The sequence below is a fragment of the Oxyura jamaicensis genome, chromosome 1 (assembly GCF_011077185.1).
Source record: "Oxyura jamaicensis isolate SHBP4307 breed ruddy duck chromosome 1, BPBGC_Ojam_1.0, whole genome shotgun sequence".
NCBI classification, from domain to species: Eukaryota; Metazoa; Chordata; class Aves; order Anseriformes; family Anatidae; genus Oxyura; species Oxyura jamaicensis.
The window spans coordinates 193,943,051-193,970,291 of NC_048893.1; the positions used below are offsets into that span (position 1 = coordinate 193,943,051).

The window sequence follows — 27,241 nt, forward strand, 5'->3', positions numbered from 1 at the left end:
CAGTGGGGGTCCATTCACCCTCTTCTACCGAGAAAAGCCGCCGATGGGCTCCCCTAGCCGGTGCCCACCCGGGGAAAGCAGCGCTGAGGCGGCGGCCGCCCGGCCCCTCAGCTTCCCGCCCTCACCTCAGGGCTCGCCCCTGGGGCGCCGCGCCCTGAGGGGAGCGGGGCGAAGCTGGGGGGGACAGCGGGACCCTCGGCAGGCGGCAGAGGGCGCCCCGAATTCCGTCAGAGAGGGGCCGGGAGGAGCCTCCGGCTCGGCTCGGCTCGGCCGAGGAGGGAGGGAGGGAAGGAGGAGGAGGGAGTTGCCACGTCCTCTGCGCCGAGCGGCGCCAGCCCCGCGCCTCACTCAGCCCCACGTGTGGCGGAGCGGGGAAGTTGCGGCGGGGACCCCGGACTCTGCCCCGCTCTGGCCGCCCGTCCCTGCTCTCAGGAGGGTGCAGCTCCGAGTAAGGACTCGCGGCTGTCCCGGGGAGGAGGGGAGGGGAGGGAAGGGAGCGCTGAGGGGGGAGCGGTCGGGGCTCCGGGAGCCCGCTCCGGTCCCCTACCCGGGGAGAGCCGCCGAGCCGAGGGGCTCCGGGCCGGCCGGCTTCCCGAGCACTTCCAGGGGGGCTCCGAGTGCTCTAGGGTGGTTAAAAGCGGAAAGTTTTGAAGTGAGGGGTAGCAGGGAGCCGGCCCCGGGAAGGAGGGACCCGGCTGTGAGGCGCCGGGGGTGGCCCGGCCCCGCCGGGGTTGAACGGCGACCCTGCTGGGGGAGACCCGCGAGGAAAATAACTCTTGGAAATGAGGAAAAAAACTCCTCAAAAGGCTCGAAACTTCCTCATCTGGCGTTGATTTCTTTAATTTCGCTTCCTCAGTCGCGAGGACGATCGTGTATGAGGAAGGACCGAGACCTGTGTTTAAGCAGCCGACCGAGGGGGGAAGTAAGCTCAGGAAAGCATTAAAAGGTGACCCAGGGGAAAGAAAAATAAGATAATCCGTTCTGAATGTAAATATGCTGGTTTTACCTCTTTCTTAAGCGCAGTGAATTCATTTGTTCGTGTTTTGTCCCTGCCGTGTGCTGCCGTGAGTTCAATTTGTAGCTTTTTTCGGTCCTCTGTACAGTTGGGTACCTTAAAAAATAATTTACTTTCCGCTATGTTTCTAAAGCTGTTATGCTTCACAGCTTTTAAGACGGTAGGGAAAATAAATGTTGTCATGCTATGGAGATTTCCATTCTGTGGTTTTGCCCCAAATTTGTGTCAGTTTTTTGTGGGCTCGAGCGGTGCCCAGCTGGGTTGGGGCCTCCTGGGGATTTTCGTGATCCTCTGAATTTGGAAAACCTGATTGTGCGTTATTTTTAGGTCTGTTGAAATTGTCTCCTTTAAATGAAACAAAAGTCTTGTAGGAATTCCCCGACACCCTATTAAATAAAATAAAAAAAAAATCTAATTAGTGCATTTTTAATAACTTTATCTCTCTTTTAACTGCCTTTGGTGGCCTATTTATACCACACAGACCTCCTAGACTGAAGGTAAGAAGAAAGCAGGTTTTAGACTGTTCTTAAGCTTTGTAGTTAGAAATTTCACTCATCTTTGTCAGATAAATGAACAACTCATTGTTATAGCAATTTTAGTTGTAACTTTCCCTCATGATATGCAGGAAATGTAGAAGGGACATTTACCAACAGGGATTTGGAGTGTGGTTGTCAAATACCCTTTATAATGTAGGAAATTCTAGGGCCTACCTGTTTCTTTAGTGCTCTTTCCAGCAGGGACTCGCACAGCTCTTATCTTCTGCTCCTCAAGAGGGTTTTGGCGAAGCTGTTGACTGCAAATGCAGGGTGATATAGAAGAGCATGGACAGCACTGATACATACAGAGGTAAAAATGAGCCATTTACAGAGCTCTGGGCATCTCCAGAGGCTGCCAGAGTGGCTGTCGGAAAGCCCTGTTTCTAGGGAGTCCTTAGAACACCCTCCTGGGGTGTGACCGATGCTCGCAGTCCAACAGGACTGTTGTTGTTCTGCCCTGAGAGAGGATGAGAGGTAACAGGCACAAACTGAAGCACAGGAGGTTCCAGCTCCATATGAGGGGGCACTTCTTTACTGTGAGGGTGACAGAGCCCTGGGACAGGCTGCCCAGAGGTTGTGGTCTCCTGCTCTGGAGACATCCCAAACCCGCCTGGATGCGATCCTACGCAATGTGCTCTAGGTGATTCTGCTTGGCAGGGGGTTGGACTGGGGGATCTCCAGAGGTCCCTTCCCACCTCGCCCATTCTGTGACTCTGTGACTGACTTGCCTGAGACAAGATGTTAGCAGTGACAGTGTGCCTGTGTCCGTGGAAGAGCACCTGGGCTGTGAGGTGATCCCAGAGCACCGGGCTTGAGCGGAGGTTGCGCTGTGTGAGGCAGCTGCCCTCAGTCACATTCCTAGGTGCTCTTTTGGAGGTATGCACAGCAACAGGTGATAGAGTAGACGATCTCCTGGTCACTGCTTTATCAGTATGCTAGCAAAATACATATACTTAAACTAATCATGTTTTTCCATGCATTAAATAGCTTTTGCATACCTATACAATATACATGCTAATTAGGTGATATGAGCTATCTTAGGGGATGGTCGATAGACTACACGTTAAATCTTTTGGCCCTGGCACTTAATGAGTAAGGTAACAGTTTATTTGTTCATTTTTGTTACAAATTTTCCTTCTCCATCATCTTTCTCCCTTGTGTGTTACTTTTAAGCCCAACAAGACTTGGCGTGGTGCTGTGCATTACCTAGAAGCAGAGCTGTAGAATAGCTGAAAAGGGAGAGTTTTCTCCACAAAGAGTCGCAGGAGACCTGCCCTGGTTCAGCAGGTAGCAGTGCTGTCATGGGGACTGCACTTAAAGGAAGATTAATTTAGCTTTTACAGTGGTATCATGGCTCGAGAGAACTGAGCACGAATTCTCTCTGCTGAATTGGCTGGGTTTGCTTTTACTCTTACAGCTGTGTGTCCCAGCTACTCCTGAAGAGTCTGAGCTCTTTGAGAATGGATCTGGCATTTCTTGATTCAGCTATTAGGTCTGTGTGCTCTGGAGCAAAATGATCTGTCTCCCTGCTACTCTCTCCATGCACTGCAAGAAGTATCTGTGGATTCATTGATGTCCTGTTGTCCCATAGCAATTTGTGTTGCGTGCAGATCTGAGCTGCTCTATTTTTTTTGTGATAATTGATTTCTGACAATACGGAAAGATTCCTATAGTATCCAGCAAAGAGATCTTAGCTGTTGTCTTCTCAGAAGATCTCCTGATGTTAATTGTTGTATGGGGCCACCAAGGCAACAGCAGGGCTGCTCTGTAAGACAAGTTCTTTAACCAGGTGGCATTTTTTTTTTCACAAAATAAGAGGTTCTGAGGGGCCTCCCTGATTGTTATGTTTGTGTCCATCCTCCCACCTCACCCCCCAGCTATTATTATTATTATTTTAATAACTATTGCAATATCAGCTTTCTGGTAAGTGCTTGGTAAAGCTGAGAAGTTACCTTCCTTTCAGCCCATATGGGAAGGAGTTATGTTGACAGATGTGAGCTCTGTGAGGATTTCCTGAGCTCTTAATCCTGCTTGTGGCTAATAGGCCACACTAATGTGGAAGGGCATCTCTTTCGGTGTATAAAGGTCTTAACTGCTGCTACCTTAGGGAAAGGTGCTGTTAAAATCCTGTAATTGTCTTAGCAGTAGTGGCAGTCCCAGAGGTTGTCCATGTAAACCTCTGCAACAGTGCAGGCCTCCACCCCTACTATATTTCTTTTTTTGAGAGAGAGAATTTTACTTGTTAAGACAAAGCCTGAAATAATTGCTGTAGGCAATAGAGGAAGGAGGCTCTGCACACTGGATGTGGCAGACAGCCAGAGATGGGATATTTGTGAGCCCTGTAGGCACACGTGTATCTTGAGGGGATGAGAATGTGTTATAATATTCTCTTTGTTGTCTTTTGCCCTACCCATGGTTTGGTCTCAGGGTTTTTTATTCTTCTCCATCCTGCTTCGTTTGATTTCTTGCACAGTGTTTTTAGTTGCAAAGAAGTTGGTCGCTTCTTTCTCCCTTTAAAGGGTGAGCTCTTTGCTTTTAGATGTCAACGTGACTGGAAGTTTCTGGCCATTTGTTATCATTAGAAATCTTGGAGAATTTCTCGAAGCACAGGGCATGCCCCAATTGAATTGTTCTGTGTTAAAGTTCTGAAGGGCTAAGCATAATTTTAAGTATATTAGCAACTTCGCAGAAACTTCCCTGCCTGGTCCATCAGTATTCTGGTCAAAACCCAATCTAAATAAATGCTCTGCACTGACAGCATGTTCCCTGCAGCTCCATGTGAGTGCAGAAGACATCACTGTCCACCCTGTGTAATTATTGCGTGCTGTTAAAGCATCTTTATTGGGGTCAAAGGAGTTTTGTGTAGTTAACTAGTGATACTCTTAGGGGCTGAAAGGCTTTCGAGCAAAGTAACCTTTTCCTTGTTGCTAATTTGCAGTATTAAAGACATGCAAGATAATGAGTGACTTTAGTTCTCTGCTGAAACCAAGTGGTTGGTGAAACCAGGACTCGGTGCATGCATGGTAGACTGAGAGTGATTTGTGACACTGCCTTGCAATGTGTGAGAAGCTCATTTTTTTGGTTTCTCTTGAGTGGAGGTAGCTAACAGTGCCAAAAATACCTTTATTTTGGCCTTTATATCAAGCACTCACTATAATAGCTGCAAGCGAAGGCTTCTGTGACCATAATGTATTCCTTTTCTAACCGGCTTATAAAAATTGGACAAAATAATGAGACTCAGTGAAAGTGTCAATCTTGAGGAACTCTTCTTTTCTTTACACAGGTGGTAATGATAATGCTGGGCTTTTCTTCGTCCTTCACAGCTGCCTGTGGACTTCCTGAGGTGAAGGGGTTTAAAAAAGGGCTCTGCATGCAGGTTAGAGTGAGTGGGCTCTGGCCCATTCAGGTGGGTACTGGCTGCTAGAAAATTATGGCAGAAGGTGAGGAGACAAAAGCCCAAGGTTTTGTGAAGTGGCCACACACACGGTAGAAGAAATGCTGAAACTCATTATCAGACTCATCAGTGCCTGGGAGCCGGGCTGGAACGTGAACCCATGACTGTTGCCATAAGCCTTAGTGCCAGCTAGCCTCTTATCTGCTCCCTTTCACAATTTGCATTTTATCTCCTGTTTGGATTGCACATGTTTGCCATTAGACTTTTTCTAATGATCCTTTTCTTTGCACTCCACTTATCTCTGTATTTCTTCCCTTTTTTACCCCCAGCTGCTTTTTGTCACTTTGTCTAATATTTTTAGTTGTTCCATTAGATTTTTTTTCCCTCCCTCTGTGTCTCCCTCCCACAATGTTGTTTACATTGGTTCTTCCTTTACTTTCATCTTCTTATATTTTTCCCCTTTTAACTCTCATCCTTAGAGGAACCAGTTTTACTTTTGGAGACCAGCCCTTTTGTATTGATTGCCAGCTGCTTTTATTGAAACTAATTTGCATTCTCTGCTCTCATTGTGCTAGACAGAGGACTAGTGATTTTGAGTAGAGCTCTTTCCCCAAAGGCTTTGCTCAGAAATTGTCTCAGTATTTCACAAGAAGAGTGGAAAATAAAGAGCAGCATCAGTGCAAAAGCTGCTTCTGCCTAAACCAATGTGTTTGTGCTTTTGTCACATGAAGAGCAGAAATGTGGCTGGCCCTGCTGCAGGCACGAGTGACTTCTCCAGGCTGAAGTGAGCTGGTGGCATGGAGGAATGCAGAATGCTGGGGCATTGGATTCACTTATGTGGGCACCCCTTGGACTTGGCACTAGGAAACCCTTAAAAAAAAAAAAGCTCTTAAAAATTAGTAAGACCCTTAAAAAAAAAAAGGACCTTTTAAAAAAAAGGACCCTTAAAAACAAGACTCTTAAGAGGTGGACCCTTAGAAATACTGATGGAGCCTTAAAAATAAGACCCTTAAAACTGTTAAAGCTCTTAAAAAGTATTAAGAGTGCAAATATACTGTGGTTAAAGAGCATGAAGAGCTGTGACTGTGTGCTGGTATAATTGGGGGAAAAAAATAAATAGGTTAGGGTGGGCTTTAACACTACAGGTAGCACCTGCCTTCAGTTAGGCTCTCTGATAAGGGTCTAAGGGTCTTTAATAAGGCTCCTTGAGCCTTATATTGCTACCTATAAAACCCTTGTGTTCAGCCCATCTTGATATGGGCCTTTGTACCGTGTTAGAGGTATTAGATAATCATGCCTTCGATGTACCAAACCTCAGGGTGTATTCGTCTTGTGCTCAGACTGCTTTCTATTTATAAATTGGTCTCACTGCCTTTTCACTGTATGTCTTTCTTTCTTTCTTTCTTTTTTTTTTTTTTTTTTTTTTGGACACCTTGGCTTTGTATACTTAGAGAGCAGTTTTCTGACCACCATGCAGTGCTTCGTATCAGGCCTGGAGAGGAGGCGTGCTGTATAAATGTATTATTAAAACTCGCTGAAGCTCTGTGCCTCTAAAAAAGTTCATTTTCTAGCTTGTCTGCCTACTAGTTGTGAGACGTCTGTAGTATCTTTCGCTTTGTGTAGCGTCTTTGTGTCATGAAAGACTTTGTGCTTGGTTTTGCCACCCAAGTAAAAGGATGACAGAAATAAGGAATGGTTCAGATGAACCTCAGGGAATACACTTGTAGTTGTTCATTTTTACGATCTTAGGTCTGCCTAGAGACCTTTGCACTTACTGTACAGGGTCTCTTCACAACCCCACCCCACCAGCCCTAGCAGTGGGAAAGCACGTTGCTAAACTTCAGGGTAGTTAGGACAAAAACTGCAGATCTTATATGGCTGGAGGGGGTTAGGTGGCGACACTGCATAGCACTACAAAAACAGGTTTACTGAATTGACGCTTTAAAGGAGTGGCTTGTAGCTGTAGCATTATGATCTGTGAGGTGTGTTTGAAGGCTCGGAGTTATTAATGTGGAAAGGTCTTAGCCTGGAAGAAGGGGGTACAGGTCAACCTCTTGCCTAAACGTCTCAGTTTGGGACTGCTTCTCAGGAACCTGGATGCAGAACTGAGATTATTTCAGTCTGCAGACCAAGCCTTAGCCAGTTTCCCTCCATTGTTCAAATCTTTCCCACAGTGGTAAGAGAAACATTTGACAGGATAGAAAATAGTCTGTGAAACTAAGATTTGCCTTGAAATTTGATTGCCTTGAACTACTTCTAAGCTTTTTACATATTTAAAAGTTGGAACTGGCTTACTCTTTTTTCTGTTGCTAGTTTATTTAGCATGTTAACTCATTTTATGGTAACTTCTAGAAGAAAAACTTCTGCCTTTCTTTTCTCCCTTAATGACTTAAATTGGGGAAAAGGGACAGAAAGATTTGTATACAAGCATTTTATTTTTTGTCCATGTCTTCCAGCTATAACACTAACCTTCCTGAGTGGGAGAATCAGAAAGTGAGACCTTTCTGTTCTGCGTCCAGAGTAAAACACAGAAGCCAGCAGTAGCAGTTGGAGTGAGAATCCATTTGACTTTTTGGACCCTTGCCCTTGTTAGTAACAGGATGGGTTATTCCTATTGAACGTGGTGTGGGTTTTTTGGGTTTTAAATAAAGTTATTAAATTTATTACGTGTTTAAGGGGGAGCAGGGGTTGTGTCAAACACCCAAAGAAACGTGTAGGAATAAATCTTTGCAGGAAATTCAGTCACGGGCTGAAATACTCAGGTTGGTCTGTATTTATTAACATGAAGTTCCTCCCGGCCTAATTATCCCTCTCCCACAGTACGTAGTTCTACAGTGCCTTGCAGACAGACCTCCACTTCTGTCTACACTTCTAAATAATTAGATAGGAGTTGGATCTTGCCTGTAAGCCTTCTAGCTTTGTTATTTCAGTGCTCAATTTAAAAAGCAGCGCTGAGAGGCTGGCCTTTTTAGCTTAGGTACAGCACCGCTCTAACAGACTGCTGCAGCTTTTGAACTGAAGCTGGTTTGCATCAGATCTTCTTTGAACATGAGTGAGGAAATTTGGGACCAGATGTTCCTCATGACTGGTAAGTTTGGGAAACTGCTGGGTGGTGTTTGTGTCCCTTCCTCATCCTCTGTATTTGCTTCTGAGGTGCCCAGCTGCCAATGGGTAGGTACCCGTGCACTTGATGCATACATGTTTAATGCCTGAGTGTGTTTTCTTGGCAAAGAATGGTTTTCCAATGCCTCTCTTGCATCAGTGAAAAAAACCTACTGCCCCCTAAAGCTCTTCTACTTCATGCACTTTGACCTTTTCAATCACTTTGTGGTTTTGCAAGGATACAGTCCTGGATATTTTACAAATCCCATGTTGCTGAGCTAAATGACATTTAAAAATAAATTATTTATTTATGGAGAGAAAGGTGTGTGCTTTGATGATAAATGTGTGTTTTTCTCTGTATAACTTTATCTTTGCTCTGTGCCACGCAATCGTGAAGGAGAAATTCAGCACGAAGAGGCCTTCTGACAGGTTTTGGCCTTAGCAGCCCTTAGAAGCACAGGAGAGCAGGAGAGGAAGAATTAAGAGGAAGAGCTGCAGTGTGCAGGGTCTGAAGAATTACCATCAGTATTTCCAGTCCCTGTTTCGTGTGATGTAAGGAGAAAGTTGACTGAGGATGAAATCTGAGAGCGAGATAAGGCCCTACAAGCGGCGGAAGCTCTCAGGGCTGTGCTCAATCTTCTAAAATACAGTTTAAGAAACAGCCAACAAAATATGTTTTCAGGGGCTGAAAAGATTTCTAGGTGGTGATTCCTGTTCATTTGTAAGCTTCAAATGCATTTGATAATCCCCATAAAATGTGATTCAAAAGTATTTTTAAGCTTAACCTTATTTTAATTAAAAAGAGGCATCATGGCAGGATATTCCACATTGCATGTTTGCTGAACCACATATGCTAGCTAGATAAATGACAGGAAATTTTGCTCTCTGCTGTTTATTTGCTGCTGTCTTTTGTGCCAAATTTTAGTTGTTGCAGGGTTGTTTTCTTTGGGAATTGAATGGGTATGCATTTTTCGCTGAATATCTTCATTCTGTGAACGTTTTCATTTGTCATGTGAAAATAACACGATGCTGCGTTACCAAAAATAAAGAAAAGTTAGGTTGTAGGCATGAATTGTATTGTCACCTCTTTTTTCATGTAAAAAAATTCAGTAAAGGCCAAAGTTTTGTTAGTCTTGGGGAGATGCAGTTGCTTTCCAAAATAAATATTATTTATGAAATTTTCTTTCAAGTTACCTACAGGAGAGTGGACACGCAAGGTGGGGGGGTATATGATGCTTCCTTTGGAACATACCTTTTCCAAATATATTTTTAAAGGCTGCTCATCTGTTTCCTGCCTGGGAAACCAAGGAAGTCAAGACGAGAAGGAGAGTATGGCCATAGCTGTTACTTGAGTGCTGTGGCGTTTCTGTGACTTCCATCTCCTACGCAGTTACAGGCTCTGCAGGAAAGGGATATGCAACTTGTGCTGAAAACTTTTCGGGTTTCCTTTTTCTGTGAGCACGCTGGTCTCTGGCTGAGCCACCTCACATTGGCTGCTGGGCTGTCTCTTCTCAACCTCCACTGCCCTTCTAAGCTTCGTGGTCTCCACAGGTCCTCACCACCCTGGGTAGTTAAAGATTTTCTCCCTCCAGCCTCACGCTACCAGCAGCATAGCAGCATCAGCCAGTCCCTCTGAATTCTGCTGCCGGTAATATTTCTTGTGAATAAAGTGTTGCTGTTACAGAATTCCAGGGAGCCCTGAATATAAATGTATCAATTATGTGTCAACACAACAGCATCTGTTGAAATTGGGTATCATTTATTTGGCATCAGCATAGCGAAGATTTGGCTGGCAGCCAGGGTAAAATATTCCAGCAGAAAAAGCTGCAATGGGAGCCATCTCTGAAGTAATTCTCTGAAATTCAGGTGCTCTAACATCATCTCTTAATAAATTCATAGACATTAGGGACCTTAAGCAAAAAGCTTTTCAGGTTTCAATTCATGTCTAGTTTTATTTCTCTTTCATGTTCAATTATTTTTTTGTTCTTGCTTTCTGAAGAGATACAGACAAGGTGCCGGGATGTATGTACCCTGTGATGTGAGATCCTTTTTTTTTTGACTTTGCATTTTGCATTCCAACACTTGTTTATATAAAAACTCCAAGCGAATGCAATCAGTGATAGCTGCTTTGGGGAAACTTTGCTTAACTGTGAAAGAGGCAAGGCTTTTACGATAGGAGAGTTAGAAATGATATCTTTTCTCCTCAAAGATTAGTAATTGTTTTTTCTTTTCTTTTTAACTTGCTCTCTCTGATCTTGCTTGCTTTTTCTTAGACCTTACCTAACTAAGTTTCATGTTCCCAGAGAAGTGAGTGAATCAGAAAGGTAATTTCAGAAAGTTAGGAACCCCCCAAGTCTGTCAGACACCCTATTTGTCATGGATGCACTTGCTGTGGTTCAGTAAGCATTTTAGGGCACCTGCGGGAAATCAGAAAGATCGCTTTGCTTTTATGGAGGATTCTTATCATACTCGAGGAGGTAAAGAAGCAACTCTTCTGGTTAATGGAATAGCTTGTAATGGCCAGCTGTTTGGTTCGGATGTAACTGTCTTTGAAAAAAAGAATATAGGAAGCTCCGATTTGTCAAGCAGAAAATGTGTCAGAAAGATTTGGAGGTCATATAATGTATCCACATTCCTACCTCGTTTCTTTTAACTGTCTAAGCGCCAGACAGTCTCTGTCCCTTCACCAAATTAATGTTATTCACTTGTGTGCTGAAGAATCTCCTGTCTAGGAAAGTGTTAAGAACAATGCAGAGATAAAAGTAGTTGGCAGAAAATATGCATTGGGTTTTCAGTGCTGGAAGAAAGGCTTGTGGAATAAAGATGAGCTCTTTTTTTATTTTATTTTTTTTTTTTTCCGTGAGGTTTGAAGTCCTGTGAAGTTCAGTTTCTCTCAGAGGGGGGAGAACACCGAAAGGGAGGGAGGTATATGGTAGTCTCTGCATTTTAATCAAGTTGGTTTCTGTTTGGATAGAAGAGAAATAGTAAGTTTGGATTAACTCTTAACTTTGTCCTGTCACAAGAGATCACAAGCCTGGAGTTAAGTAATGAAACCTCTTTAGGAAAATCGATGCTGCCTTATCCAAGCTCAATTTATTCAAGAGGTCAGCTCTGTTGCTGCCCTGGCAAAGCTTGAATGTAATGATTAACCTCTCTGTGACCATTCACCTGCCTGCTGCCTTTCCATGCAGTATTTACGTAAGCATAAGCCGAGATGATAATGGAATGCTGCAGCAGAATTGTGTGCGCTATCTGGGGGAAATCTGTTTCCAAATCCTATCTGCTGCCTGCATCAGCCCTGGTGAAAGCGAGAGAAGCCCGTTCAGAAATCCGATTAGCCGTCTGCTCTCCAGATGAGTTAGAATCGCTGTCCAACATGGTTAGCGGGGAATCCAACTGGCGGCTTGGCTGGTAACAGTGCTGTCGCCTCGTATAGAGAGGTGCGGGTGTTCGCTTCAGCCACGTCGAGTGCCAAAGTGATACCCTGGAATAAATTTTAAAACCCTCTACGGAGCTGAACCCGGCACTGCCTTGTTCTGTTGCGTTGCCCTTCCATTCAGCAGGTATCCTTGTGAGAGCTTCCAGAAGTGTCGTGTAAGCAGCGCTATTCAAGAGGAGGGAGAACGTGCTTTGTGTGAGAGCAGCCCAGAAAAGTGCAGCCTGAGGTCCAAGGTTCAAAGCAGAGTGGTGTCAAACAGTAGACGGTGTGCTTGCTGCTGCTGTGATCGTCTGTGACTTTCTGCAGCTTAAAACAAATCCATAGTTTTTGTATTTACTTCCCAAAATTATATTTCAGAAGTAGCTTTAGTTAATGAAATACCCTGTAAAGTGTAAATTGTGGTTTTCTTAAAACAGAATATCAGGGAGAGTAATCCTAATGCCAGCGGTACCTGCCTCCCTAACCCAGGGATCTGCAGCCCACTGGGGATACTCAGATCCTCGTGTCCAGGGAGAGACCTGCCTGAAACCTGTGGGTAGCAACTGAGCCAAGCTGCCAGACTGGAAACGAACTCATTTTGCTTCCTTCATCTTCAGTTCTTCCCACATGTGCATAGTCCTGTGCCTTTTGAAAGTATCTTCCCTCCGTAGTTGTTGCTTCCCATCGGCATTTGATTCTTTCGTTCCACTTGAAGGAGAGGAATTGGGACTGCCTTGATTCTTTTTTGGTTAAGGGCTGTACACTTTAACTCTTGAGTTCCATCATGTTATTGTGAGCTCTGCCAGTGCTAAGTTAGTTTGTACTTCATTCTAAGCTTGCTGCGCTGAAATATGCGGATACTGTGTCAGTTCTGTCCAGAGGTTTATGAGCAATGCTGACTTGTTGCTACCATCTCCAGTTGTTTGAAACTGGTGTGTTCCCTTGGCTTTATTTAGCACGTTTGGGTGCTGGGTTGGTGGTTAGCAAGGAGCCCTGCTAAACCACTGCCTGCTTCTCTGACCAGATGTTTGGATTGTTTATCTCTGTGTTGAACATCCATCACTTTTCTCGGTCTCTCTTCTTCCTCCCAGTTCAGATTTGTTTGTTTGAGGGAAATCCCATTTTCCTTTTCCATGTTATTGGAAATTCAAATGGCACAATGTCCCTTCTTCACTCTTAGGAACTGAGAAGTGCTATTTTGAAGTGCCCTCATGTTAAATTTTGGGGCCTTTGAATCTACTTTTGCCTTCAGCTCTCATACCGAGGCAGCACAGCTTTTACCTTGAGGACCAGCCTGTGTGGAGCAGTTTCCAAAGACAGTTCAGTGCGTATCAAGTCAGCCCTGGAACCTTACATAAGCCGGTCTTCATCCACTTACCTCAAGGAGAACTTGGATGATTAATATTTATATAAAAGCTTTCATGTTTCTACAGTGAAACTGTCTCACTCTCAAAAGAAAAGGTGGCTTTTCCCCTGGTGGCTTGTGTGAAAACGCTTGCAAAGGCTTTCAGCAGCGCTGCATCCGAGACAGGCATCAGCAGAAAAAACGAAGGTCCTCTTTAATTTGGTATTTCATTTCGTGAAATTGCCTACTCTGAGAGAAATAAAACATTTACATGTATATTAACCAATGTTTGCCAGCTCCTGGAATAAAGCCAGTTCTCTCAGGGCCAAACAAACACTGAGTGAATGAGTAATAATCTGCTATTGTCACTCCTAATTTATGGATGGTCTGATAGAGCGATGTTTGCCATTTTAAGTTGTCCTATTTGCTTGAAAGGCTAAAAATCGTGATTAGCTATCAGCCTGGAGTTGTGGAGGATCTACAGCATGCCTGTTTATAGCTGATTTCCTGAATGTAGCTGCTGCAAAAGTTCCTAACCTCCCCACGTGATAAGAAGTAATTGTGGAAGGGCATGAGAGCACATGAAGGTTACAGGAGTTTGGGGACAGTAATTTGGAAGCTGCAGGGAGAGGCTGAAAAATATATAGCAGCGTCTCTTAAATGACCTGCAAGGTCCCCGTGCCTCATTTATTTTTTGAGGAAATCTGTGTTATCTCTTTCATGTTGCTACAAAGTTAAAGATCTGTGGATTCCTGAGATAATGGTTATATGGAGTTTGTGTGGTTAAGAAGTAAGAACGAGAAGGAGAGCACCATGCTGAGTACTTTACAAAGATGTTTTTTTGTGTCTCTGAGCCTTTTTATTTGCTTAATTTTTCAAGAAGTGCAGTAAAAAAAGTTTTGAAAACTTCATTTTACACATTTTTGTGTGGTGTTCTAAGCTAACAGCAATCTTTGCAAGATTGGGATGATCTAAAACAGCACCAAGATTTTTTTTATTTGTATTGTTTGGTTGAGAAAGCTGCATGCTTTTTAAAGGGAGTGCTTAACATCCTTCCCCTCTGAGGCCCATATTAAATCCTGCAGAGAGGCAAGTAGCACAGCATCCCTCTGGAGCAGGACCTGAGGCACCGAGAGTGACTCCTGAGATGAAATTCTCCTCGGGCTGTCCTGTGAATTTGTCTGCGAGATCCCTTGGCAGGCTGCGGAGGAGCCTGCAACACTGCCCCTAAACGCATCGGTGGGAGCTGGAGGAGAATTCCAGACCTCACAGGTCAGCTGCCCCGGGAAAATCCACAGTGCGGAGATGAGAACGACAACTGATATCCCTCTTTAATGACCTGGATCCCAGCCACATCTTTTAGCCTTAGTTTCATTTCCTTACAGCTTTTTCCTCCGCGCGCTGTTTGGAAGCTGACCCAGCAGAGGCACCTGGGGCTGGGGCTCCCTCTGAAAGGTCAGACCCAGGGCTTAGCCCTGCCCTGCAGAGCCTGAGCTGCCTCTTGGTGGTCACGGCAGCTTTGAGGAGGCAGGAAACTAAGATATTTCTGATTTGAGGGAAGGTCAAATAACACGGGGTCCAAACCCTGGGTCTGCTGGGCGATGGGCAGGCTCCTTCCAACAGCCATTCCCTGCACACCCACGGTTCCCAGACTGCCCCTGGGCCCTAACGCCATACGGTGCTGCAGGTTCAGGGCACAACCCGAAGTGATTTGCTTGCTGAATGCCTGCCCTTGCAGTTAGCCAGAAGATATCCTACCAAACATGGCTGAGGTGGGCGAGGAAACAAAGCGAGCTGCATTTTCAAGAGCAGGTCAGTTGGATATTGATAAAAATGAGAAGAAAAAAAACAAACGCACACGAAACAAAACCAAAACCCAACAACAAAACCCACAAACCCAACAGCATGGAGGAGTTCTTGAAATTGCTCCAAAATAGGGAACTCTTGAGATGAATCTGCATCAATTCATAGGAAGAAAGAAAGATGCCTACTCAGATCTCAGCAGCAGCAGGTGCCCGCAGCGCTATAAATAGAAAACAACACAAATTGAGGTGCTTATTAAGTTTGCCTTTATGATGATTTGAAGAATTGTAATGGAACAGAGAAAACTACTGCAGGAGCTGGCTTAGGAGGGTGGCTTAAAGAGCCGTGCTGCCAAAGAAACCGGAACATAAGCTAGAATAACGGGTAGGCTTGTTCAGGAGAGGTTATCTAGCAGCGATTTGTCGCCACTAAGGAGAGGGAGACTGAGAGCTTTGGAGGGATGTGATTGAACAGCGGAGGGCTTAATTTTTTGGATGGTTTTAGTATGGTATTGAGTTTTAATGCATTTTCCAGGAGATTGCACCGTAATCCTTTCTAGAGCTTATGCTGCTCAAGTTTTTCCTCGTTTCCCTTTCCCCTAGCTGACCAAAATTAATTCTGTGGGCAATGTTCACGCTTGGGAAATGGACTGGTTCAGGACGTTTGCTGCCTTTTTGGGTAAGGCTCTGGTGAGGGCTATATGACACTGAGCGTTTTCTAAAGCTGTTGAAACCCAGTAGGGTCTCCACAGCAAGGTGGCTGAGCAGAGCAGCTAAGAAAGTAAACCAGATCAGAGCAGCAGGCTCAACTGGCAGAGAAGCCATTAAAATTGAATCAAAACCTGCCTTTTTTTTTTTTTTTTTTTTTTTCCTTTATTGAGATGCTCAAATTGATTTAATTTGGCAGGGAGCATACTAGGAAATTGTAGTGTGGGAAAATCAAACAGCACGTTTGGGAGCAGTGAGCTGGCCTGTGTGAGATGCTGGATCCCGCTGCTCCCGTGGAGAGACAGCGGCGTGCTCACCGGGGTGTGAGATGTGCTGTGGGACGCTGTCGCAGATCTCCTTGGGTCCTACACCCTCTAAAGCAGCTGGTGTGCCACACCAACCCCTTGAAATGACTTATCTGCGGTTAGCAATTCTGGAACAGGACTGCCTTGGGAAAGTTCGGGTCTGCTTAGCGGGGAATGAAGCCGGGACGTTGCGCTGGGTGCATCGGTGGTGACTTTGAGAGCACTGAGAACACAGCAGAGTACTTGAAAAACAACCCGAGCGGAAAGGAATAAATGTGAAGGGAGCAAATGAGTACTGTTAGGTAGGGAATATCATGTTTTGGTCTGGGTAAGTGCTTTAGAAGATCACTTGTAATTTCTGGTGGCTGAATTCTGCTGTTGAATCAATGGCTGCTTGCTGAGCACCGAGAGGAACTTGTGAGGCCCCCTCCTTTGCTACCTGTGCTTGCTTGTAATGGACTTCCATTATACACACAGCTCCACGCCGTTTGCTTCTGTCTGGAGTGTCTTGAGCAGACAGAAAGCCCTGGCGGAGGGCACGTCCAAAGGTGGTGCCAGAGCCACTGCTGCAGAACTGCCGAGGCAAAACCAGGCTTGTATCTGGGGGATGGCTCTGCTGGGAAACTCCCTTTGCTTCCAGCGTGCAAAACTTTTTGTTCATCCATCTCTTAATTTTTTATTTTTTTTAAGTCTTAATTAAACTTTCTGCATTGAAATTAGTTTACATTAATGTCATACTGTCTTATTATGTGCAAATTGACAGACACTAACAGGGATTTGATCAGCCTAATCCAGCTGTATGTAATTATGTGCCTTCTCCTTAAATAATTGCAAGCAGAGTCTATCAATCATGGCAGGGAAGCCTGCTGCTTTATTACAACGTGGGATTGTTTAGTGAAATGCAATAAGGCTTCAGGTTTAAGCCGGGAAGTAAAGAGAATGAGATTTTAATGAGAGCAGTGATAGGAAGACAAAACTCCCCACCCATCCTGTGTTGCAAGTCTCAGTTCTGATCTTCCCTTCCCCCCAAAGGTGTCCTGATTGCACTGTTGTCTCAATGTTTGAGCACATTGCTGTAACTTGAAAGGAATCTGGGGAAATTGCTGGTTTCTGGCTGTCAGAGGAGGAGCTCCAGCCACGCCAGTGGTGCTGTTCTAATGCAAGGTGGGTTTTGTTTCACTCATTGACAACTCGATTACCCCGATCAAACAAGAGAGCGCAGAAGGCAGCAGAGGTGGAAATGAATTCAGCCCCGCCACAGCAAAGCAAAACGCTGTGAGACACTTGTACTGCTTGGAAAACAAGGAGCTGAGGGAGGCTCCTTTCCTGCGGAGGTGGGAAAGAGGTTCCTCTCACACACGTTTGATGTATTTGGGTTGACTTCTGTGTTAGTTCCTCTGTCCTGTCATGCAGCCCTCCCCTGGCATGTGCACAAGAAGGGAAAGACAGGCACAGTGCCAGCAGTCTTTCCTCAGCCTCCTACTGAAAAACCAGCTGTGCCAAGAAAAGCTTGAAAAACCAGAACTTCAAACAAGCCCTGAAGTGGGTGAGTTTGAGATCGGAACCCCTTGTTTGACTGCATCCAGTTCCAGGACACTCCATAAATCGTCAAGCTTCACCGTCAGGGCAGTGCTGTCTGTATTCCCCTGCAGGACTGGCTCGAGAGGCTTTCAGGAGCCCAGGTACGCATCAATTTTGATTTGTATTATTGTGGAGAGCTCCGTAACTTGAGCCAGAAGAGGGAGATTTCCCTTTGTGCCTTCCGAGGAGGCTGTTTCACAAGAAATCCGAGTCCAGCATTCACAGATTGTCTTGTGGTCAGGAAGCACAGATGTTGTTTCTAGATGTCCTCTTGTCTTGGGAGCTGTTTTTCAGCTTTCCTCTTCTGTTGGTCAGTCTCCATCATTCTAGCAGTCCCACTGCCACCCCAAGCTCATCCCTTGCCTTTGGGTTTTTGTGGTTTTAGGCTCCGCAATCCATTCTTGCTGTGGGCATGGATTTTTTTTCCCCTGCCAAGTTTTAGTCGGGACTGAATTTTCAGTGCCAAAGTTTTAACGACAGCAGAGTTATAATGAAAAGCAGTGACAGTTCCTCAACTCCCGTGTTTGCATTACAAAACCCTAACGTCAGCCTTCAGACTTGGAGGCGTTCTGCCTCGCTCCTGTCTTAGGGAGCTGCTTCAAACATATTTGCAGCGTTGCTGTCTCACGGAGTGGCTTTGTTGCGAAGCCGGTAGTTTGCACGGGAGGAGTGACAACCAGAACACGAGTGCTGGAAAATAAAAAACAAGAATTTCCCATTTAGGATTTAGTTTCCCATCACCAGCTCGGAGGATGAGTGCTGCAGGGGTGGCAGCTCGGTTCGAGGTGCTGAGGTAGCCGGGACAGCCCAGGGCTAGGTGGGCAGGTGGCCCTGCTGCAGCTGCAGTGGAAAACAAAACGTCATTTTCATGCCATATTCCTTTTGCTGCAGAGAGGCCAAAGGCTTGGAGTTAATCTGGGAAGGCAACACATGAATTTTAAGGAATGCGACACCGGTGGCTATTGTGTTTATTTAACCTGGCTGTTTAGAAACAGTTTGCATTTCTGTGAACGCAGGGGAAAGAGAAATGTTTTGTGTCTGCCGGATTTTTGTCAGGACCAGCTGAGAAAGCTAGTTTTCAAGAAAACGGCTGAGCAAACACATGATGTGAAGTCATATGCTAGGTGTTGTGGTTTGCTGCCCTTCTGTGCAAGATCATCTGTGGCTGTGGATGCGGAGAATGGCAAGCTTTTTTTTTTGTTTTTTTCCAGCCTTGCCTTGGGAACTGAAATCAGGCAGTGACAAAAATTGCATGTTTGTTTTCCTCGTGTTTTGTGTAAATATTATTCCTGCTGCTTCTTTGGACTGCCTCTTGCAGAAGTTGTCTTGATACCGATTCTTTACCTACGAGGAAAAATCTTGGTTATTTGTCCCCCTGTTTGAAAAGCAAAAGGACTTGCCTTTTTGCTTTTTACTCAGTTCTCTGCTGTTTCTTTGCCATATTCAGGGCAGATTGGATTGCTCTGCACTGGATGTCTGTGCCTAACATGCCATCACCTCGTCTCTCTTTAACAATACCTTCCCAGACGCAGAAATCCGCGGCTTTTTGTTTCTAATATAGATTGCTTGCAGCCTCCACGTCCTCGGAATTGTGAAAATCGTATTGAAACAGCTCTTTGTTTTGACGGCCTTGCGCTCCCTGGCAGTACTCAGGGATGGCGTTCATTTTCCAAATGCTGCGAGTAGTTTGGAGACTCTCAAAGCTACATTTGCAGTAAATGTGATGCTGCAGTAATGATGGGTCGATTCAGATTTAGGTCGGTAATTTGGCAAAAAGAAAAGAAGAAACAACCACCACCAAAAAACTCTCCCCCCAACTTTCACTAAAAAACACTAAACTGTCTTCTAGCAGCATCTTAATAGTTCCGGATCATTATGTGCGTAATTAAAAGCTTTTGCCCTTGAAGAGGGGCTTGTTTTGACTTGTTAATCGTAATTCTTTGCTGCAGTGAAATAGACTGAGGTAGATTCTTATGGCATTAAGCATCGGCTTCACTCCGTCATGTGAAAATCCATTTCTCGCGGAGCCGAAATTTTTCTCTTAATGCTTTTCTCCACTTTTAGCACTCCGCAATCATGACAGATAGCGTCACTGAAACATGAAGATTTCAAATTTAGCACTGCAAGTATTATCTTCAGCTGCTCGCCAGCTCTGCCGTGTAACTTCTGTCTGGAAGCAGTGGGCACGGTGACCCAGAGCATCTGATAGTGCAGGAGCCGAAGTTACCCGTGCCGTGGTGAGCTCTTCCCACACTCCTTCCTCACTCAGTTGCCTTTGTTTCACTAGGGGGACAGCTTGTACAAATTAAAAGCTTATTTTTTGAGCAGATAATGGTTGTTTCTCCATGTTAATGGTCCCCCGGAGCTGCGCGTCAGTGCCAGAAGGAACTGTCCTGCAACTGGAAGCATTTGCTTCGTCGCGAGGCTGCTTTTGTGTAGCTGGAAGTGGGTTTGGGGGAGGAGGGAGGGAGGGTGCATTTGGGATTAAAGTGTTACGTTAATCTTCTGGGCAGGCCCGCTCTTTAGGGTTCAGCTGTTTCAGTCAAATTGACAGATGTCCTCTCTATCCATCTCTGTCACCCACACAAAGGGTTGCATAGAACATTTTGCTCCTTTGCAGCTTGTCAGATAACAAAGATTTTGAAACTTATTTTAAGCTTAGTGTTTAAAAAGCAGCATGATTGTGCTTGGACGTGGTTGGGAGTATAGCTGGAGAGTAAGTGCTACAGGTGGATAAAAACTGTTAGAATCGTGCTTTTTTTTTTTTGCCTTTTTTTTTTTTCCTCTCAGAGTCAGGTTTGCAGAAGCGTGAGGTGCCTGGTGTTGGACAAAAATACAGGAGCAGTTTTGGCTTCTGACTGCAAGAGCTGGGTGTTAGCAGGTCTGAGTTCTGCATGTCCCGCAGCGCACCAGGTCACAACCTTCTGAAGGAAAGAAGGGAAGATGCAAGGATTCGCATTTTTATCTCACACCCGTGAAAACCGAAGCGCAAGAAAAACAAGTGGAGAAGCTGGACCTTGCCCTGGCTGGCCGGAAAGGCTGCGTGCAGACCCGAGGTCTCTGGAGACCCCATCTAGAGCTCTGTGCACACGTGTTGCTGTTTGTAAATCTGTCATGAGCTCCTGCTGAAATACATTTTAAAATTCCCATTTAGCTGCATCTCTTAAGCTGGCCAAATCACGTTAGAAATTGGTGACCTTGCCGGTGCTGTCGTAGCAATGGCCAGACCTGAGAGCTGCAGGAAAGCAAATCCCCTGGCCAAAATGTGGTGCTTCACCTCGAGGTGAAATCGGCTGAGGAGTAAATCTCTGCTCCGTGGGGTAGTCTGAAACAAGCCTTTCTTTTATTAAATTTTACCTGGGGCTTGTATAACAACGCCATACACAGTTCAATCATTTAAAAAAAATAAATAATCTGTGTGGTTTCAAAGGCAGGAAATAAAATGGGGTCTAAGCAGCAGCTAGATGTTAACGAAGGCGGAACCTGTTATTTCTGCCAAGTTGCCAGCCTCAGGCACCCTGTGGTGGCCGGTCCCAGTGTCACGTTTCCTTCAGCTGTGTCTGGAGCTGCCACCTCCTCGTGGTGGTGGCCTCTTTTCAACCCGTGGGGCTCTTCTCCTGTTCCAGCCTGCTGCAGTGCCCTGCAGTTACAAGTCTGGTTACAGAAAAAAGGAACAAGACAATAGGTTTGTGGGTTGGGTTCTTCCTCTTGACTTTTGGTTCTGGTGTATCTTAGTGACTGGGAACTACTGGTTCTAAGGGCTTTCTGAAGCTGCAGTAAGGCGAAGAGCGTTGTCTGCTTGCATATCTTGTGTCCTTTTTCCCTCCCGTCGGCAAGCAATTTGAATACAGCGTGTCCTCCTGGTCTGTTCTGTTGTTTGTTTGTTTGTAATGGCTCAGTAACATACGTGGCCCTAGGGGGAAATTTAGATGATAAAAATTAATTCTCGTTGGGTTGTTTGTTTGAATTTCAAGACGATTTGCTGTCCCAGAAATGTTACAGTGTCGGGAGCAGGATCCTGGGGCCAGGTTAATCCTAAGTGGCTCACAAATGCTTGTAATTCTGGATTTGGAGAGAAATTATTCAGCTTAATGTGGTTAATACATTCATGCTGTAACAGAAGTGATAATAAGTTCCTCAGATGTCTAGACGTGTGATTACACTAAGAACAGATAAACGAAATCTTTTGTGCCTGTTGCTTGTAGGAGGAGACCCAGAAGTGCAGTACTCAGCGAGCACCCGCGTAGCCGGAGTCAGCTCTGCCTTTCCTGGCGCCCGGGAGCAGCCATGTGAGGAGCTTCTACCCGCAGATCACTAATGGCCAGGGTTAATTTTACAACAAAGGGAGGCAGCGGATTGCCAGAAATTCAGGTTGGAAGATTGTTGATGCGCTTTGAAGGCGGTCAGTCCCTGCAGGTTTTACTACAGCCTCGCCCCTGCTTAACCACATTAGAATTGCCTTAGGGTGTTGCCAAATGCTTCAGCATTGGTTTGAGTAACTTCAGCAGGCCTACTGATTTGTGCTCTTAGGCTTTGAGGTTAGCTCTGCGGACCGGTTCAGAGTAACTTAACCCAGAATTTAGAATGAAGAACATTTTTATATGTAAAAAGCAGTTTGGATGATGGGCAGAGAGGAGTGTAATCGCACTGGCTAGACTTTGAGCCAGGACAGGAAAGTAGTGAGTTGCTATTACACTGAAGAACGACATTTTTAGGTTTGTCCTCACTGGCTTGAACTTTCCATGTTTTGTTCTGCTTGAAACCTTAGTTTTTCAGGGTCAAGTTGGAGCACTGCAGTATCAGAGAGAAGAGGCAGTCTCTGAAATGGATGTTCCAAACAGCTGCACCCAGTCACCGCTTGCCATTTCTAAAAGGAAGGTGAAGTTAAAGACAGGCTTTTTGGACTGCAGATATTCCACTTCTACTGGACTCTGTTAATCTTTTCTATTCATATTCCTGCAAATGTCCCAGCTGAGGGAGTCACTGACCAGCAAAAGCAGTAGCTGATCCAATTTGTTGTTTGTTTCCAGCCTCGGAGGTCCTTGGGCTGGGTTGAGCAGTTCCTAGAGAATGGGAAACAGCCTCAGGGGGATGCATACAGCGTGTGACAGCATTTGGAGTGGAAAGAAGGCTCTCAGCTTCTGTCTAAGGAGAAAAGACAAGTTTCCAGCTCTCCTGCAAAGTGAGCGTGCTGGTCACTGAGCTTGGAAATGAGTTTGCACAAGATGAAAGTACACCGGGGCCATCGCTTTCTCATCACCCTTCTGAGAGCAGCTGGATCTGAGACACAGGCAGTGCTAACTAGATTATTAATTACAGCCCTCCCGATGCTATGTTATCTCCTTACCCTCCTTGTCCGAGTTTGGCCTTTCCAGTGGGCAAGTGGGGCGATTACTGGCCCGTGAAGCCCACTGTGGCTGGTGAGAGGCCTGGAAGTGGATGAGGATGGCCGTGGCCCTTACTCTGCTTGCACAACGTGGGCCACAGAATTTCATCTTATGCAGCTGAACATCAGTTTTTAAGCACTGCAGGAACATGCCTGCACGTACATGTACAACATCCTGGCCCTTTCCTGTGGGCAAGTGTTACCTCCTGCAGAAACCACACGGGCTCCTAGAGGCAGCAGGAGCCTGGCAGCAGCTTGCAGAGCCTGGCTGCTTCCTTTCTGCGGTTCAGGTAGGATGAACCCCGAGGCTCATCTGGCTAAAAACTGTAGGCTGGCTTCTGTGCAAGGCCACCTCTGCTGGTAGCAAAGCCAAGTAGCCCGGTCTCCTGGAAGCGTGTTTGAAGGTGGATGCCAGATTCCCAAACTGGAGAGCATCAGCTTGCAACTCAAGTGGTGCTGACATTTGCAGGAAAGCTTTATGTTCCAAGCCATCAGATGCTAGCTAGTGTATGTAATTAACTTGGTATCATTTTGCTTCACAATGAAATATTCAAAAGAGACTTGATGTTTCTAATGTCTGGGTAGCAAGTGATGCTGTGTAGAGCAAGGCATACGTTTGTTGTTCGAGAGATTGGTTTCATGGCAACTCCTGTTTGTTACTATGGTACGTTGGAAGTCCCAAAGGATTTTACTGTCCATCACTTCTTAGGTCTTGTGAGTAATCCAGACACAAAACCCCCTGACGTGCGCTAACAGTAGAGAGAGAAAACAATATGAAAATACCTGAAACGCATACCTAGTTATCCCAAGGGATACATGTAAAGCTCTGTTTTGCATAGTAGTTTCTCTAGAGTTCGGTAACAAAGCTTGTGACCAGAGTAGGAGGAAAATGGAAACTGGAGGAGAAAAACAGAGGTTTGTTTTTCCCCAGAGAAAAATCTAACAGTGAGTTGGAGAAGTGATTAACAAAACAAAAAAGAGCCTTCCTCCAAAACAGTTTGCAGAAGTTTGCAGAATACCAAAGACTTTCTCCTGAATCAATAAGAGAGATGAGGATTTGACGAAAGGAACAGGTAACATTTAGATACCGAGCAAATTAGTCGATTAAACAGACTGGAACAGGGTGTGGTGTGTATTTGCTCCATCCCGTTCCTGTTTGCCTCCTCATTATGAAGTTCACTGACCGCTTCTGGTCTCTAAATACGTTCTGCATTTCAACTCTAGTGTTGCAGCTGGCAGAAGGAAGACTTTCTAAGACTTGAACTTTGTCTCCTCTTTCAAGAACTGTCCCAGCCACCCAAATTTCTCTTTGATGCTTTAACAACACTGAAAGGAACTGCTTGACTCGGAGGCCAGGTTGAATTTATGGAGTTTAAGATCAGAAGAAGCTGGCAAGGCGTGCACATGGGATGCAGAATGAACGACCCCAGCTGCCCATGGGTCCTTCACACTTGTTCCTCTGGATGGCACCCAGGGAGGAGCTCACACAGACAGTTGTACAGACCCGCTGGTTTGCTGGCGGGTTCCCAGCGCCACAGGATTGTTCTGCTGGTCTGGTCACCTCCATGGCTTTGGGTTGTTCCGCATCGTACCCGAACTGATGTAACATGCTTTTTAGTCTGGTTTTGCTTCTGTTGTCAGCCTGATGAACAAAGTTGAGTGATAACATCAGCAGGAAGAATCTCACTTTCAGTGAAAACCATTTTTTTTTCTTTTTTAAGATAGTCATAAGACAACTTGTAACGTTGACCAAGATGACGCCTCAAGAAGAAATCGTGCCCGTGGTGAACTGCGAGCGCGTTGCAGCTTTGCTTGTTGCCATGCTGTCATCACCTGCAGCAGCATGCTAACATCAGGCTTATGTTGTGATAGAAAAATGAGAGGAAGGAAAGAGGCGATTGCAGTCACCCACTAATTTCTTGAAAACTTTAATTCCCGGTATGCTGAGTGACAGAAAACCATCAGTTCCTATTTAGCTGAACTGAAAGTTAACTGCACCGCACCAGTAACTGTTCCACCCCCAGTTTGTGCTCAGATACAAGTGACCTGCGTGCAGCCAGCGTGCAGCAGTGGCAGTGGGGACGTGGCAAGGAGGAACGCAGCCAGCTGGCGGGCTCTCTCCCTCCCCCAGCCCAGGCAGTGACTTACACAGCTGCAGGCAGTGTCGGGGGAGAGAAAAACTTCCCTGGGCCCTTGGGGTCAGGAATACAAGCACCTCCTAATTCTCCTTTTCAGGAAGGCTTCAAGTGGTGCGGTGTTTTTGTTAATAGATCCTGATAGATCCTTCTGCTTTTCTAAACCAGTGCGGTTGATGCTTCAGAGCAACTAGCTTATTAATGACTGCTTGTCTAAGACAGCGGTTTGTCAGCAGGCTGATTATCACTTAGGATGTTATTATTTTTTTTTCCCACAGAAAAATGACAGCTGTAACGAGAGCAACAGAACTGAGTCATGTTATGGTTTAGGCTGTGTTCTGTAAGTTAAGCAGCTCTTTCCCCACGTTCCTTCCTGTTAGAGTACCCTGTATTCCCATAAATACCAGGTGTGGATGATAAATGCTTAATGATTTTCCTTATGACAGGCTGCGTGCTTGCCCTTCCTGGTTCCGCAGATTTGTGGGGAGCCACAGACCTTTGGTTGGGAGCCTGCTGCTCTTACAAGAAGGGGCAGCTGGTGCTCTGTGTTGACGCAAGACTAATTCATATTATTTTCATTAAGACTTTAGCTGTGTTATCTTGTTTGCCTGGGAGGATAAAATATATGATGCTGGGCTTTGTTTTCAGCTTAATAAAGGGCAAGTTCACTGCTCCTGGGTGAATGGACACACCACAACAAGTTGCTGTAGTTTATCCTGCAGAAAGTGTTGCTGGACATTGAGGCCCTGGAGCATGTCCAGAGAAGGGCTACAAAGCTGGTGAGGGGCCTGGAGCACAAGTCCTGTGAGGAGTGGCTGAGGGAACTGGGGATATTTGGTCTGGAGAAGAGGAGGCTCAGGGGAGACCTCATTGCTCCCTGCAACTACCTGAAAGGAAGCTGTGGGGAGCTGGGGGTCTGCCTCTTCTCACAGCCAGTGATAGGACTAGCGGGAATGGCCTCAAGTTGTGCCAGGGGAGGTTGAGGTTGGAAATGAGGAGACATTTCTTCTCAGAAAGAGCATTCAGGCATTGGGACGGGTTGCCCAGTGATGTGGTGGAGTCCCTGTCCCTGGGGGTGTTCAAGGCAAGGTTGGACGTGGTGGTTGGGGACATGGTTTAGTGGGTGACATTGGTGGTAGAGGGATAGTTGGACCAGATGGTCTTGGAGGTCTCTTCCAACCTTTTATGATTCTGTGATTGTGATGAGGTGAATGAACGCACTACGATTCAGTTTCATTGAAAGAAGCTTCATGGATATTGGTGCCAGTTAGGGAAAAGTTTTACCAAGTGAAACTGGAAATGATTTTAATAACTGTTGTATTACATGTAGATTTTGCTCAGAAGATTTGTGTTTTCCGCCTTCTCTCGCAGTTTGTTGTACAGCCAGCCATTTGAAGGAGAGGGAATATTTCAGCCCCTTGCTTTGAGAGACCTTGGCCTGTCTTCTGCAGCCCAACTCCCCTCACTGCTCCACTTTGCCAACCAACAGATCCTCAGAGGAAAATGAGGCAGCTAAGAGGAAAGCCCAAAAAAGAGACCTCCAAAGACAAAAAGGAGAGGAAACAGGCAATGCAAGAGGCCCGGCAACAGATCACCACCGTAGTGCTTCCCACGCTGGCCGTCGTAGTACTGCTGATTGTGGTGTTTGTTTATGTAGCAACTCGTCCAAATACGACTGAATGATGCGGCGCTTCAGACTTTCTACCTTTGGGGTATTAATGCTTTTATCAAGAGCCAAAAGAAACTTTCTGCCACTCCCGATACTTTACAAAAGAACTTGCTGGTGTCTTCGGTCTTTTCTCTTGGTTAGGGTTCCACAGTTTCTCTTAAGGAATGTAACATAAAACGTATTAGTGAATGTGCCAGTACGTTTTATGGTTCAGTTCATGTGCCTTTCAGACTTTTAAAATGGTGTTTTTCTGAAATCTGTTTGAAGTTCTATATTGTAAAAGGAATTTCTGTTCTGCTATAAATTTGTAAAAAAAAAAAAAAAAAAAAAAAAATCAGCTTTCAGCTTTTATCACTGTTATGGATAATGTTGCTCCCATGAGCTCATGTCTGTCTATTTCAGAACTTCCAAAGAAGTACATTTCTTCTTTGTACTTAATGTCATATGAAATGCTTTGATTCAGAAAGGATATATTTATTTTTTGAATAAAAGAGAGAAGTCTTACTTGGAATGTTATTTTGCAAAAAAAAAAAAAAAAAAGAATGTGGCTTAATTGTGAAAGCCTACACTGTGTAATCATTTTTTCATTAAACACTATATAGTCCACTCAAATTTTTTTTTATTTTTTTTATTTTTTATTTTTTTGCAATGAGACAAGAATATGCAAAGGGAATACTTCAGGATCCACCAGATCCAGGAATATCAGAAAAGTTGGAAAAGCAGATTCTACCATTTCTGCCATTTATGGTGAAATCACTCATAACTACGTAAACACAGCGAGTTGTTTATGTGAATGTTAAATATTTAAATCCATAAAGTGGCAATAAAAGGTGGTTTTGGATACA

The 27,241-nt window shown here is 45.1% G+C and overlaps 1 protein-coding gene across 1 annotated transcript; it reads left to right on the forward strand.

The window, feature by feature from the left end:
• Positions 1 to 262: 262 nt before the first annotated feature.
• SMCO4 (single-pass membrane protein with coiled-coil domains 4) lies at positions 263 to 27,241 on the forward strand. Its single transcript, XM_035328822.1, has 2 exons — positions 263 to 448; positions 26,099 to 27,241. Exon 2 carries the CDS (start codon positions 26,231 to 26,233, stop codon positions 26,408 to 26,410), a length of 180 nt encoding a protein of 59 aa, XP_035184713.1. The 5' UTR covers positions 263 to 448; positions 26,099 to 26,230; the 3' UTR covers positions 26,411 to 27,241.